We start from the raw sequence: 14,667 nt of genomic DNA, 5'->3' as shown, positions 1-14,667 counted from the left end.
AACAAATTGGAAACACAACCATCACGGGAAACGTTTTATTCTTACAAGGTTGGGTCAATCCACTGTTTCCGTCCGATGTGTGCACAAAATTTGTAACAACAATAATATTTGGTTAAATGATTGACTGATTAGTTTGATTGTGATTTTTTTTGGGATGCATTGTATATTGTACTAATCACATCCCAACTGACATGAATTAAAAAATAATCTATCCAAAAGTGGCCAATAATTCAACCATTTAAAATATAGCATAGAAGTACCTGCTCTCATATTCAAATAATTAATAGGACTAAATATGATATATGGTAAGATTACAACCCATTTTTGGCTTATAAAAGACAACGTCAACTATGTTAAACGAGGAATACAAGTTCATTAATCAAGGTAATCAACCAAGAAAAGGGAGCGAAGCTTATATACATGAATGATTTGGCTAAACACGCACAATAAACATAATAATAACGTTGTCCGGGTCGTTCTACATCCGCAATGGTGGTTCGAGCCCTCGCCTGCTGGCTCCATCACACTTCGCTCCAGAGCAGAAGGAGCAGCAGCGCACTTCCTCCGATGATTTCGCTGCAGGAACAGCGCCCTCCCTTGGAGGGAGATGGTAGGTTCCGACAGGTGACGGTAGGGGTCGCATTCATGGTCAACACAGTGGCTTCCGAGTGCATGGAGGGCTGACCCTGTCGAAAGTACCGCACGCACGGAAAACACAAAGCTATGCTGTCAGGGCTGCGTGGGGAGATGCAGACGGTTTAACGGATAATATGGGATATTGTTCCATGGATTTGAAATGCTCGCCACCTTATTTATATAATAAATTAATACGTCTATCCACCATTGAGAAAGGCTGCATTTAATTGTATTGACAGGAAGGAAGAATTCCCAGAACTAATCTCAGAAGAGATGCCCTGATTGATTTGAAATTATTCTTATATATCAATCGTAAATATAATAAAGATATAATATAATAGAGAGGCAGGTGCAGTGTACTCAAAGCAGATATTCTCACAATGCATTTCAGGTACTAATAGCTGGCGATGAATGAATAGCTTTTAAATCTTTGAAAAGCTATTAATTAACGGTTACACCATGATGGTATACTGCTCAAAAATTAATTTGGGATGGATGGGCATCTGAACTAGTTGATCAGATTATCATCCCGATTCATGGTGAAAATGAGGGAAAATCCGAATTAAAAATGATATTACACATGAAAGGTCATGGTCGACGCTTACCTCATTTCTTGAAACGATCTGATATTGTGGACTTGAGCTCAGTTGGTTTTCATAGGCGATAATATCTTCCTGATCTGCCGGTTGGAGCTCATTGGGAACGCTACAGCAAAGACACATTTTAGGAATTGGTAGGCCTATTTAAATATGTGTATATGTGCGTAACGTCCCTACCTGTCTATATTTCGCTGGTCTGGAGTGCTCCAACATGAGTTGATTGGGATTTCAGGATAGTAGAGCAGGAAAGCCAGGCACATTTCATCCATTGTACCAAGTCCCATCTACCAAGGAAAACAAGGACGTCAGACTAACAAACCACAAGTCATTGTTGTACATTAATGAGAAGACGCATGATTACATTAAAATATATATGCATATATTATTTTTTTATATTCTCTAGAGCAGGTGATTTTTAAACCAACGGCATTCGTTGAAACCGTTTGGCACTGCCCAGAAGGGCGGAGTAGCCTACTAACTTTGTGGCGAAGAGGAAGAACAAACTTAAAAACGTCAAATGAAAAGCCTCGTTCACGCGTCACACTTCACCCACATGGGTGTATCCACTGCGGTTGGTAGTCATGTAGTTGCACTCCACCAAAATGGTATCGTTCTTTGAGAGAAAAAGTAACAGGTTAAGAGCATCCCAAACCATAACGGATATCACACTACAACAATGTATGATTTGTAATCCTGAGAGCAGGGAAAAAAACTCCTAACATATAAAAAGCAACAACAGATGCTTACCGGTTTGATGGTCTTGATGCTGCCAACGCTGATCGCCTCCTGCATCGCAAAGTCGTAGTTCTCATCCAAGGCCAGGAAGTCCACCTGCCGCCCGTCTCTGTTCAAACCGAGAGGAACCGAGACACGAGTGAGAGACTTGGATCCCAGCATGTGCTGAGGTTCAAGGAGAGTCCTCGTATTTTCAATGTTGCTCATTTCCAGTCTTAGTAATATTCTCAATATTATTATATTACTTAGTAATATTATAAATATTACTGAGTGGAATAGTAATGTTGATTAAATTAAGTTACATTTCAATTCAATTGAATGCAATTTCAATTCAATATAATGTAATGTAATTTAAATTATATTTACATTCAATATAAATTACATTTAATTTACATTTAAATTAAATCAAATCAAATTTAATTACAAGGTCTTCCTAGCTTTACAAGGTTTATACAGATGTATTACAACACGTTATAATCGCTAATTCATCCGGCAACACCCACATGTCCTCACCTGAATAAGCCAGCTCGGATTTTCCTTCCAGCCAAGTGAGTGTGTAAAAGCAACGCAAACACTTTAAGGTCCGGTACTGGATCTTCCATGAGCTGGAAGTGCAGAGCAGTACATGAAACACAAAGATCCAACACGGGTAGACCCTGGTTCACACCTCATGTGTGGTTGTATCCTCAATAAACATGAACGTCCTTTCATTAAAAAAGTACTTAGCATTGTGTAGCATCTTATCCTAGCTATCTTTGTTGTGTTCTGGGAATGGGTTAACCTAACAATTGTAGGTGTTAGCACCTAGTTCTATGTACATCCTTACTGTACCAACAGTGATATATTGTTTCTCTTCCCCTAACAAATGCCCCTTACAAAATTATTGTAAATCGCTTTGGATAAGCCAGGGGTTAGTTCATGTGGCAGAGTAACCGGACGGTTCCTTGTTCGATCCTGGTGGTCGACGTGTCCCTGAGCAAGACACCCAACCCAGACTACTTCCAGCAAGCTGGCTGTCGCCCTTCATGACCGAGTCCGCCGTCGGTGTGTGAATGAACCGCTGTGAGTAGCTTTGGATAAAAAAAACGTCTGCTAAACGCCCTAAAAGTCAAATGAAAGCCCAGTGCTTTTCGATCGATTGCATACCTCTGAAAACAGAGATGTGTTACACGTCCCGTACGCGTGGAACTGTGTGGCACCGGGGGGGATTCTGTAAGCAGGTGAAGGCACCACTCCGGTGGTGAGGGTTCCGACGTTATACCTCCTCAGGTTAGATGTATGGCGTATCCTCAGGCCTGAACTATCCTGCCTTCCTGCGGGCAAGTGAGAACACATTGTAACGTCAATCTCTGCAAGGATACATGCAACCTCTGTCGATATGGTTGTGAAAGTGTATCCACTTTAACTTAAAGAGAGCACGAGAATCTTCACCTGCTACGGTGGCCGGGTTATTGTAATGGGTTTCCAGCCTGTACAGTGTGTCCTTGTTAGGGCCTCCGATGGGAATGCCCGCATCTGCTGGAAGCTCATACGCCTGAAACAGAGAAACTATAAAGTTGAACGGCAAAGCTACAAATGTACACGTTTCAAATTAAGCAGCATTGGCAGGTTGGAGGTGGCTCAGGAGGTAGACTGGGTGAATGGTAATCAGAAGGTTGCTAGTTCAATCCTCCGTGTGTCGAGGTGTCTCTGAGCAAGACGCCTCACCCTGTGGTTGCCGTCTGTGTATGAATGAATGGTTGTACGTTGCTTTGGATAAAAGAGTCTGCAATGTCCCCTTAATGTAAATGTTCGATGACGAGTCTCACAACACAACCGTCAACTAATGCAACACCTTGTTCACACTACCTCCGCCAATCAACGGATCTAATTGACTTTGCATGGGCCGCTGGCGAAGTGCATTGTGGGTCCGTCCGTCCCGTCGGCTCCGTGGCGTTCAGGCAGCGACGGATCCGTCGGCCAATCAGACTGCGTTATGCAAATATAAGCAAGGACACTGTCCAACGAAATTGCCTTTGTGATACAACCCGGAAAAACACATGGATACGTCAAAAAGCCCCCTTCCGTCGACGGACGCATGTGTGGTGTGAACAAGGCGTGGCTCGAGAGCGGAACGGAGCCGGCGGAGACGGAGGTGAACGCTGCGGCGTCCGGACTCACCCCGGCGCCGACGCCCCAGACGGCCATCACTTTGATGCAGTTGTCGGCGTTGTTCCCGGCGTAGCAGGGGCCGTCGTAGTCGTCCGTCACGCGGAGAGGACAGCCGTAGAGGATCATGTGGTGAACCATATCCAGGTTGTCAATGCGAGGCTCAATCTGGGCGGGAGGAGGTGGAGTTCAGAAGAGAGAGTATGGAAGACGGATGGCGCAACACCACTGAATGCCGTGAGTGTGGTCGTTGGTTTTGTTTGAGGTTGTTGACACCGTTTGTGACAGCGGTAGACCACTTTGCGGCTGGGTGATGTGGTTTTATGAACTACTAGACCATGTCACCTCAACGAACACCGACGAGTAACCGACCAAAGCCCCACCCATGTATCGGTGGGCCGATTTTATCGGCCGATATTGGCCGATCAAAGATACATCGGTATCCAGCATAAAGTCCAGCTTCGGTCTAGCTCTATAACGGACAATCCCAACGTTGTCTGTGAATGTGCTACACTCGACTACAACAAGAAATATTACCCGATACACATGTTGGGTCACATTGAACAGTGGCATCTTCATGACCCTGCAGTGATAGTAGGTGATATTGGCAGGGACGGTGATCTGCAAAGGAAGCCCCGATTCAGTTCCGAACAAGCCAGGATAGCAAATATACATTGTAGTATTGTATTATTTGGAATCCCGGAGCATTGTACAAAGTTACTCACGTTGTCCATTTTGAAATCAAAATGCTCTCCTTCCTGGGACGTGTTTCTGGTTATGTATCTGAGAAGATTAACCTCTTTAGTCCCCCTGTTGATACCGTGGTACTTAATTTCATCCGTCTGTCCATAGGCGTAGATCAGCTTGATGGGCACTGCCTGCAAGAGATGTGGAACATTTGAAAAAGGGATTTTCTTTTTCATACAAGGCACACTTCATGCTAGTCTTCACTCGTTTACTTAATTTTTTTTATTTTCAGCGCCACCTGGCCTACTAATATGATCTCGATTTTTGCTGGGAAGAGACCCGGAAAGAATCTGCCATGTCATGCAGTCTGGCACTTCTTTGGTTTATCCAAAGAAACACAGGTTAGAAACACAGGTTCATTGGAATAACTGAAAGCAAATATGGGCCTATTTATTTATTCCCTGAAGACGTATCCGTATCCTTTTACAAAAGTAGGTTTGTATTGCATGCGGGCGCATTGTTTCCCCCAGTAATTGTCTTAGTCAAGGTGGTCAAGGAGCGGGGGGGAGCTTTATGGCACGACCATTGTTCTGAACAGTATTACCATTGCATTATTGATCTTCTTTTTTTACACCGGATGGAAGTATGTTTTCTTTCCCTACGAGAGTTTTCTACTTTGTTAATGCATAATAATTTAAAAAAAAAATATATATATATATATATGTATATATATTTTTTTTTATATACATTGGTAGTCAAGGCGGGGCCCTATTGTTGTCAAGGCCTTAACAACACAGTGCTGGGGGAAACACTGGGGCGGTTCTTTATATTGTTCGTATAGCGGGATGCCCAGGGATACGAAAGCTGAAGAACAAAACAGAACGCCACTGGGTGTTCCAAAGAAGAAACCTAAACCTTTGGGAAATCTAAACACAAGATCTCTATGGGCAACGGCTAAAGAATGGCCATAACAAAGGTATGCCATTAGTTACGGACAGTTCGGCTGAAATATGTTGAACACAAAATATTGTATACACATAAATTGTAAAACAAACACCAAATTTATTTTGTGCTTTTCTTTTTAATTTCTAATCTTTTTAATAATTCTATTTGTCACATTATTATAAAAAAAAATCCCTCCCGACCAACTGCATATAAAATCGAATTCCTGTGTGTGTATGTGTGTGTGCATACACACACATACACACGTGTATGCATGCATGAATGTTTGCGTGCGTGCGTGCGTGTGTAACGGAGAAGGCAACACCTTGTTCAACAGTTATCTGAATAACATGGGAGGCATGCACGCTTCATTTCTTACAGTGATGTGGAAGTCCTCCTCGTCGCAGGTCTGGATGGCTCTCGAAAACGTCATGGATGTCCTTCCCTCAACCTCCGTGATGGAGCGGAGAACATAGTCCTGTGTGCTGTCCACCATGGGCAGGACATTACCGGTGGCATGATGATCCTAATGGACAAATAAAATGAAATCAATACAATACATGAAATCTCGCTAATAAAAAACAAAGACTCCTCAAACATTTGAAGACCGCTTTTTCGGTGGATGCAAAAGCGTCTCAAACTCTCCAGTAGATGAGGCTTACCTGGAAGTAGAAGCCACTAGTCCCAAAACTTCCTATGACCATGTCGGCTCCTCTCATGTTTCCTTTCGGACTGAGGCCGAAGCCGATCCAGCCGCTGGTTTTGATACTAAGCGTGAAGGTGATGTTTCCCACGACCTCGTCAAAGCCCCATTGTAGCAGCACCAGCTGGTTGCTATCCAGGTACTCCATGAAGGGCAGGTCGACCAATGCCGCGCTGGACCAGGTAGGCCCAGCCGTCAACAGGTACAGGAGAGCCAGCTGAGGCCACATTCTCACACTTCCTTTCATCCCCCTGTCTTTGGACCGACTGAGTCGCACGTCGACAGAGGCTGAACTGGCCACACCTGCCCCCCAACCATTGTGGTTGGGGGGCAGGTGTCCTGAGCTCCTCCCCCCCAAATGGCATTCTGTAAACTTTCATTATTTGTGACGCCTACACTAGAAGTTCAACACATTACATTTGTTTGGTGCCTGGTGAAGTATAGGATTTGATGAATATCTATATTTAGTTAGAAATATGTGTGAGTTGTGTAGCAGATATAAAACGTAATAACCTTTTTTCTCTTTTATTTAAATTACCCTGAATTGGTGATAGCATCACCATAGCAAGTTCCCACCTGATTAAGCATGCATAACTGACCACCGTAGAGCTATCCAGGCAATGACGTTTTGAAGGTCTTGAGCAAATAAATTTAATTAAAACACTCATTTGTAATACCAGATCAAGGCCTTTGAGACTCAAAGACCTTGTGGTATGGGCTCACAAGTCCGACTCACTTCTTTGTTGTCTGGTTTCGCCGGCATCACCGACACCAACTAGTTTCCAGTAGTGGGTTTGGTATGGCGACACATTAGTGCCATAAAGCACTCATGTGATAAAATATGCATTCGGGCGTATTATATCATATCACTTTGTAGATATTAATTGCGAGCGCGCAAATTATCTCTGCGCGCGCGCGCACTCAGAGCGCTGCTCCCCGAGCGAGGAAAACAGCTCCTCGAGTATGGCGACACATTAGTGCCATAATTCACTAATGTGATAAAAGATGCATTCGGGCGTATTATATTATTCCACACGCGTAGATATTAACTGCGCGCGCGCAAATTACCTCTGCGCGCGCAAGTTACCTCTGCGCGCGCAAGTTACCTCTGCACGCGCGTAACAGCCTCTCGCGAATGATGTTCTGCTCTCGCGTGCAAATTTAGTTTTGGCACTATGGGGGAGGGAACCAAGGCAGGGCGGGCTTTCCTATGATTGGCCGTTTCTGAAGCGCGATATTTGATTGACAGCCGTCCTCAGCCCTCCTCTCATTCAATTCTGAATTGTACAGTAATTGGCTGAAACGATAGTTACGTATTGTAATTCTAGATTCTATGAGTATAGGCGCAGCCTTTTAAGTGTCGGCCTCATTGTCCTTTAAATAGCTGAAGAAAGGCTGTTTATTGGGAGCAGAACGTCCGCCGGCGCCCGACCATATCTGCGAAATGCGGACGTCGTTGAGGCACGCCGCACGCGGACGTAATTGAGGCCCACGCTGTTGGTGGGCGGAGATTACAAATTGTTCAGTGCTACGGCTCACGCCTAGGGATAACCCAATAGCGATAGCCTTAAAAGGCTGCGCCTATACTCATATAATCTAGAGTTACAATACGTAACTATCGTTTCAGCCATTTACTGTACAATTCAGAATTGAATGAGAGGAGGGCTGAGGAGGGCTGTCAATAAAATAACGCGCTTCAGAAACGGCCAATCATAGGAAAGCCCGCCCTGCCTTGGTTCCCTCCCCATAGTGCCAAAACTAAAGTCGCGCGCGAGAGCAGAACATCATTCGCGCGAGGCTGAGGCTGTTTTGTGCGACCAAAGTTATTTCCCGCTCTCGCTTGCAACGAGGTAATGCTCTCGAGGAGCTGTTTTCCTCGCTCGGGGAGCAGCGCTCTGAGTGCGCGCGCCTGCAGAGATAATTTGCGCGCTCGCAATTAATATCTACGCGTGTGATATGATATAATACGCCCGAATGCATGTTTTATCACATGAGTGCTTTATGGCACTAATGTGTCGCCATAGTTTGGTGCGCTATTGTTACGACCCGGCTCGAGGGAAGTAACATGAAGTCGACAAACAAGAATTAAATATAAGAAAACCGGGTTTATTGTTACAAAGGTTAATGAGACTGGTGAATGGGAACAGTGCTGCTGGCCCTGGCTAGAGACCGAGTGAGTGAAGCCTCCCAGGCTTTATAGGAAACACCAGGTGCCAGGTAACGAGGAGAAGGAGGGGCTGAAGGAGGAGCTCTGGGAGCACTGCAAAACATGGAGCAGATCTGCACATAACACCCCCCCCCCCCTTAAAACGGTTGCTCTAGGCAACCGTTAAGTTACACAGATCAAATGTTGACTGGAGGCCTGCAATCCTGGAGGCCTGCAACGGGGAAGACTCACAGGTGGCCCCCATCTGCAAAGACGAAGGCAAGGTAGAGGGCGGGCCCCTTCTGGAAGGTTTAGAAGGAGGCACCCCTCTGGAAGGCAAGGTAGAGGGCGGGCCCCTTCTGGAAGGTTTAGAAGGAGGCACCCCTCGGGAAGGCAAGGTAGAGGGCGGGCCCCTTCTGGAAGGTTTAGAAGGAGGCACCCCTCTGGAAGGCAAGGTAGAGGGCGGGCCCCTTCTGGAAGGTCTGGAAGGTGGAACCCCTCGGGAAGGCAAGGTAGAGTAGTAGTTCTCTGCAAACCTATTGAGGCATCATGCCTTCAGTGTGTATTGAACAACCGCATATAAAAAGGTTGCACATATTATATTGATATTTTATCGTATTTGTCTAAATGCATACTTGACTCTTGTGTATAATTCCCAATTATTATTGATGTATTTGCACTTTTAATCTTGCTGAATTCTACAAGGCAAATAAATTAAGTTACAATTTAGCTCCCCGGCTCCATTCGTCTTTGTAAGGAAATGTTCTATTTTGTCTTTATTATTTTGTCAGAATGCACCAGAATGCTTAGTTTGTATGTGAAAATCACAATAAAATCTACTGGGAAGGATGCCCCCAGAACCCCCTACAGGGGTTTGGTTTACAAACTTTTAGCCCCCCCTAAAATAAAATTCACCAGCCGCCACTGTGTGTGTGTGAATCATTTTATTATTTATATATTTTGATATTATTAAAACGTTTTTTTTTATCAAATCTATTTAGATCTCAGAATGATTTCATAGTCAAAAAGATGAAAGTAGTAAATAAACCAAGCCTAGGGGTTCTAATTTGCCAAGCACCTGTCCTTTCCGCAGTGCGTTTAGGGTCTGACTGATTTCAAACCAATAAAACTGTATTTGGGGTTGTGTTGACAACTCTTATGTGTAGGAGAAGCGGTTCCAGACTGGTATTAGCGCTACAAATCTGTGGTCGACTGACGTACTGATGTTATGTTTGCTTGAACATCAGATGGTCTAAATAAGGCAAAGAATCAATGAAATTAAATCGCCTCTTAACTTTTTTCAATAACTTTTAACCAGTTTCAAGGAAAAAGACATGCCAACATTGTCTGAACCAAAACAATTATTTACTCATAATGGCGATAATAAATAAACGATCACTACAATCGTGTTGGAGACTTGTTTTGTGTTCCGAAATACATTCATTTATATTAACAGTGAGAGGGGGTGCACCGTTCCTGGAGGTACTGCAATACCAGGTCGATGCGTGGAGTGGACGGAGCAAGCCCCTTTTCCATCTCCCAGTTCCAAAAATCAATTTAATATATGGTCCCCGGGTAGGGGACGTATCAGATATTAAACTGATAAGAACAGATACTACACTTGATCTTAGCCAAAAGGTCGAGAAGCGAAACCTACAATTTGTTCGACCTACAGTACCCATTCCCAGAAATATCTCTCTCATCAGCGGTTTTACGGGGAAAACTTCCTTTAAATATAAGAAGCCTACAGAAGTACCACTATATGTCAACAACATATAGCGTGTTATCAAACTGCATTCAACGTAAAAAAAAAAAAACGAGTATAAGGGTCCGTGATTCAAGGCAATGCATGAACGGCACTGATGACGTCAGCAGCTCTAAGCCAATCAGTATGTCTGAGGAATCCAAACGCGTTTATTGTGAACTATTATGTATAATACAGTGAATCCCCAATGAACACGATCACCATGATTTGATGCCATCATACATGGTGTTAGTTTGGTAAAAGTTAAGATACATGGGAAATTAACTCTTTCTTTGCATCATTGCTAGATCACAAAAAATGTGAGGAAACCGCCACTCTACCGCTCTCTAGTGGTCACTAATCGGTCGGCAGAACTTCACTAAGGTGTTTATTTACTATTAGCGCATCAAATAACCAAGGCTAAATTCAGGGTATGCCGTGTGCCATGTTTCAATTCCAGATTTCCTCAACCATGCAAACAATCAACCAATAGCAAATAAAATGCATGAACTGAACACAAACATCTGAAATCAATAAGGTTCTACACTGTTGAAACATAATTTTGATGGTAGGCCTATCGTTTCGGGGTCGGTCATGAATCGGAGTGTTAACGGTTCAAAACGTGGTTTATTCATAACCGGGTTGCACTCTGGATGTGGTTCATGAAGAATCTCCATACAGATAAAAGTTCAGATTACATTGGTAATGGGCGGAGTGGTAAAACCACGACGACAGATTAACCCAGATAGGCTAAACCTGTTCACCACTCCGTGTAGAAAAACATATTTAAAACAAACAATAGCACAACAGTCGATTCTTCTTCTTGCACAACTCAAGCCTCCCTCCAGTCTAGAATTCTGGCCCTCTTAAGGAGCACCAGAATGGGTGTGGCTCAATTAACCTATGAGCCACAGCTGTAGACTATTACAGGGCTAACAGCCAGACAGGAACATGTGCATCTTTTAAAATATGGTTTAACATAGTGAAGATGTCATTCACATATTCACAGCAACACTATTTTGACCAAGCTAGTCTGAGGACAGCAAGAACTAAAGGCTAGAATGCAGGATAGTTAGTCGGCTGAATACACGAGAACATTATTTTGGTTCGACTGAGTTGTTTATTAGTATTATGCTTGAACAACGAATAAAAGTACAAGTGAACAATAAACAGAATGACTAAAATAATAGTATCAAACATTACAGATCATTAACAGTTGTGCACGTATCATTTACTCTTTTTGCGACTTTATTTAAAAGGCGACTAACGACACACTTTGCGACTTATTCAGACCATCAGGGAGAAGTTGACACACATATTCAAACGTATGATGGCTGGGGTTGTTCATTCCCATGCTGCTGGCCGCTCATAGGTATCGAGGTCCACGGCTCTCGTGCCAACAGCTTCGGGGTCTCTCTCCCTCTCCTCGCGTCGTCCAGGCAGTCAGTGGGCGTGGTTATGGGAGGAGGACTCCGCACGAGCGGGAGCGTCACCGTCACCATAGTGATTCACTACAGCCGAACTCACCCAGTGGGAGTTCAGTTGTACAACATCTATTTTAGATTCATCTAAACGGGGTGACTTTTGACATGTGAACACACTTAATGCGTAATGAAAGACGATAATGAACACAATCCTAGATGAGCTAGAGAGGATAGCAGAGGTAAGAGAGAGGAGCTAGGAGGAGAAGAGAGAGGAGGAAGAGAGGAGAGGAGAGGATGGTGACGAGAAGAGAAGAGAGGAGAGGAGAGCAGACAAGAAAAAGTCACGGTACTCACACACATGGGGAGAATCTTTACATGTAGTCACTTTGACCTTCTTTAAGTGTTTAATACATGAAGGGTTGTATGGTGGAGATTAAGTTTTACTGGTTCATCAACTACCAACTTTTACAATTCTTTACTGATATAAAACGTTCCATCAATCTCGAAATTATCAAAATAAAGGTTTGAGGCAACAAACACATTCATTTTTTGTATTACCCTGAGACAGTGTTTCTACTGAACACTATTAGACTGGAATATATCTATTTTAGATAACTTATTTAGGCCTACACATTAAAAAAACAAACAATGAACGTGTAAGGACATTGCGTTTTTTTGTCATTCACTATTCAGAAGTTAAAGCAGATAATAATGTTAAAAAACTAAAATTATTATTTTGTACAAATTATTCCTCTCAACATGTTAGTCCTCTTATGTTCTATATAACTGCAACTGTTAACAACTTAATAGCGTTAAATGTGTATAAAGATCTGGAAACAAAACAGACAAAATATATTGTGTAATTTAACCATTCATAATGGGTTGAATTCATCAACTGTGATCATGTTCTTAAAGAACATCTCCTCGTTAAATGTCAGCAGTACGACATTAAAGCAGTTCTCTCAGACCTCACATAGTAGAGATTCTAATTCAGTAAACAACATTAGTTGTTTTGGTTGTTTCTTTGTTTTATTATCAAACAAAGGTCCTAGTCTGTTTGATTGACAGGTGAGATGACAGGTGAGATGATCAGGGGGGCAGAGTTGTTACCTCTATAACCATGGCGGCCTGGGCAGAGGAATGGATAGAGAGGCTCACTGAAGGTGCAGCCAGTAGCAGAGTAGATATGAACCCTGGCTTCCACATCATAGAAGGAGACCACACCCTCATCATAATCAACAAACACCCCCACCTTCTGGAGCTCAGCTCTCAGAGGGAGACAGACATAAGGGTTATCATTAAATACCAATACATCCTTGTAGTAGAAAAGAGTCCAGTAACCCGTCTCAGGGGTCCACGTGGTCCCACCTTTTCTGTCGATGGACTCTCTGACCACTCCTAACCGCCAATAAGTCTTGTCTTTAACCTGTACCTCAAAGTAAAATCTCCCTGAGGAGAAGCTCTGCCTCGTGAGAACATATATAGACTGTGTAAATCTCTTAGGGTTGTCTGGGAGTACCTTCCTCACACCTCCATCATGTACTTGTTTCCCATCCTCAGTCAGGATGAGACGGGGATGAGCTGTATCAGGATCCAGCGTCACATCTACTTCATACTGCTGGACCCTCTTCAGTACAGCATCATCAAACAGCTTCTTCATCTCCATGTTCAGTGTCTCCTCCAGCTGATCCAGGGATCTCCTCAAGGTCCCTACGTATGACGGAGGACGGACCTCCACCGTCGTCCAGTCCCTGGTGGGTGGAGGATCCTTCAGGGATCTGAAGGTCTGGAGGAAGTGGAGGTGGTCTTTAGTGTGTGAGAGCTGCTTCACCTCTGAGCATCTATTGGTCAGATCTTCTATTTCCTGCTCCAGCTCTTTAATGAGGTCTTCAGCTTGTTTCGCTGTGGATTTCAGTTCCACTTGAACCGTTTGGTTGAATTCATCCCGGCACTTTTCAACACAGCCTATCAGAGCAGTGAAGACCTGCCCACCAATGGCTATCTCTCTGTCTGCAACTTTGTTGCTCAGTTCTACTCTGTCTTTGATCTCCTTAATCTTTTGTTTCCTCTCCAGGATCGTCTGCGGAAAATAAGCCTCTATCTTCCCCAGCTGGGCCGTCTTCACTTCATATTCCTCCTTCAGAGGTACAACAGGATGGGACTTGTGGTCTGTCTCTGTGCAGAACTGACACACACACACCTGTTCAGTCTGGCAGAAGAGCTCCAGAAGTCTGTCGTGTTTCTTACACATCCTGTCTTCCAGACGGTCCATAGGCTCGACCAGCCGATGTTTCTTCAGGACTGCGACTCTTTGATGTGGCTCCAGGTGGGTTTGGCAGTAAGAGGTGAAACACACTAGGCAGGACTTCACAGCCTTCTGCTGGGTCCCAGTACAGAAGTCACAGGGAACTTCTGCTGGTTCAACACAAGGCTGCTCTTTAACTCGTACGGTTGTTCTAAACTGAGCAGCCAGCTGTGATAAGAGGGTATTGACCCGTGGATCAGGTTTTGTATCGAAAATGTTGTTGCAAACAGGACATTTGTACTTGACTTGTTCATCCCAGAACTTTGTAATACAGGTTCTGCAGAAGTTGTGTCCACACGGTGTGGTAACCGGGCTGCTGAACACATCCAGACAGATGGAACATGAAAAGTCCTCCTCAGACCAGGAAGTGTTAGCAGAGGCCATTCCTAGACACAGACGATAAGGTTTATGCATTGAGCAATTTTATATTTCTAATTCCATAAATTCCTTATCTTGTGCTGCTTTACTCACCTTGTTGTGTTTTCTGTCTGTCAGCCAATTTGTTCCAAATTGCGTTTTATTTTTCTGCTGAAAGAGAGAAATGCTTCCACGTCGGTTGGTTTTGGTTTGAATGTTAAGTTTCGTTTCGTGAGCAAGA

The 14,667-nt window shown here is 43.8% G+C and overlaps 2 protein-coding genes and 1 non-coding gene across 6 annotated transcripts; all 3 read right to left on the bottom strand.

Moving 5' to 3' along the window:
- Positions 1 to 11: 11 nt before the first annotated feature.
- moxd1l (monooxygenase, DBH-like 1, like) lies at positions 12 to 7,453 on the bottom strand. 4 transcript variants are annotated; one of them, XM_056581498.1, is made up of 14 exons: positions 7,187 to 7,453; positions 6,410 to 6,623; positions 6,127 to 6,273; positions 4,844 to 4,996; positions 4,656 to 4,739; positions 4,131 to 4,286; positions 3,402 to 3,504; positions 3,117 to 3,283; positions 2,484 to 2,575; positions 1,983 to 2,079; positions 1,789 to 1,848; positions 1,413 to 1,519; positions 1,242 to 1,341; positions 12 to 686 (listed from the first exon to the last, which is right to left on the bottom strand). In XM_056581498.1, the coding sequence occupies exons 2-14, from the start codon at positions 6,596 to 6,598 to the stop codon at positions 522 to 524; spliced, it is 1,620 nt and encodes a 539-aa protein (XP_056437473.1). In that variant the 5' UTR covers positions 6,599 to 6,623; positions 7,187 to 7,453; the 3' UTR covers positions 12 to 521. The 4 variants fall into 4 exon arrangements, with proteins under 4 accessions (XP_056437473.1, XP_056437472.1, XP_056437474.1 ...); XM_056581497.1 differs by lacking the exon at positions 7,187 to 7,453 and having other exon boundaries at positions 6,410 to 7,176; XM_056581499.1 differs by lacking the exon at positions 6,410 to 6,623 and having other exon boundaries at positions 13 to 686.
- Positions 7,454 to 10,056: 2,603 nt separating this feature from the next.
- LOC130375145 (U2 spliceosomal RNA) lies at positions 10,057 to 10,247 on the bottom strand. The gene has a single exon (XR_008893812.1). It is a non-coding gene; the product is annotated as a U2 spliceosomal RNA (small nuclear RNA).
- Positions 10,248 to 10,432: 185 nt separating this feature from the next.
- Positions 10,433 to 14,666, bottom strand: LOC130374697 (E3 ubiquitin-protein ligase TRIM39-like). The gene is made up of 2 exons (XM_056581631.1): positions 14,541 to 14,666; positions 10,433 to 14,455 (listed from the first exon to the last, which is right to left on the bottom strand). The coding sequence occupies exon 2, from the start codon at positions 14,451 to 14,453 to the stop codon at positions 12,813 to 12,815; it is 1,641 nt and encodes a 546-aa protein (XP_056437606.1). The 5' UTR covers positions 14,454 to 14,455; positions 14,541 to 14,666; the 3' UTR covers positions 10,433 to 12,812.
- Position 14,667: the final 1 nt, after the last annotated feature.

This window comes from Gadus chalcogrammus, chromosome 21 (assembly GCF_026213295.1).
Source record: "Gadus chalcogrammus isolate NIFS_2021 chromosome 21, NIFS_Gcha_1.0, whole genome shotgun sequence".
Taxonomy (NCBI): Eukaryota; Metazoa; Chordata; class Actinopteri; order Gadiformes; family Gadidae; genus Gadus; species Gadus chalcogrammus.
This window is presented reverse-complemented; position numbering and strand designations above follow the sequence as displayed.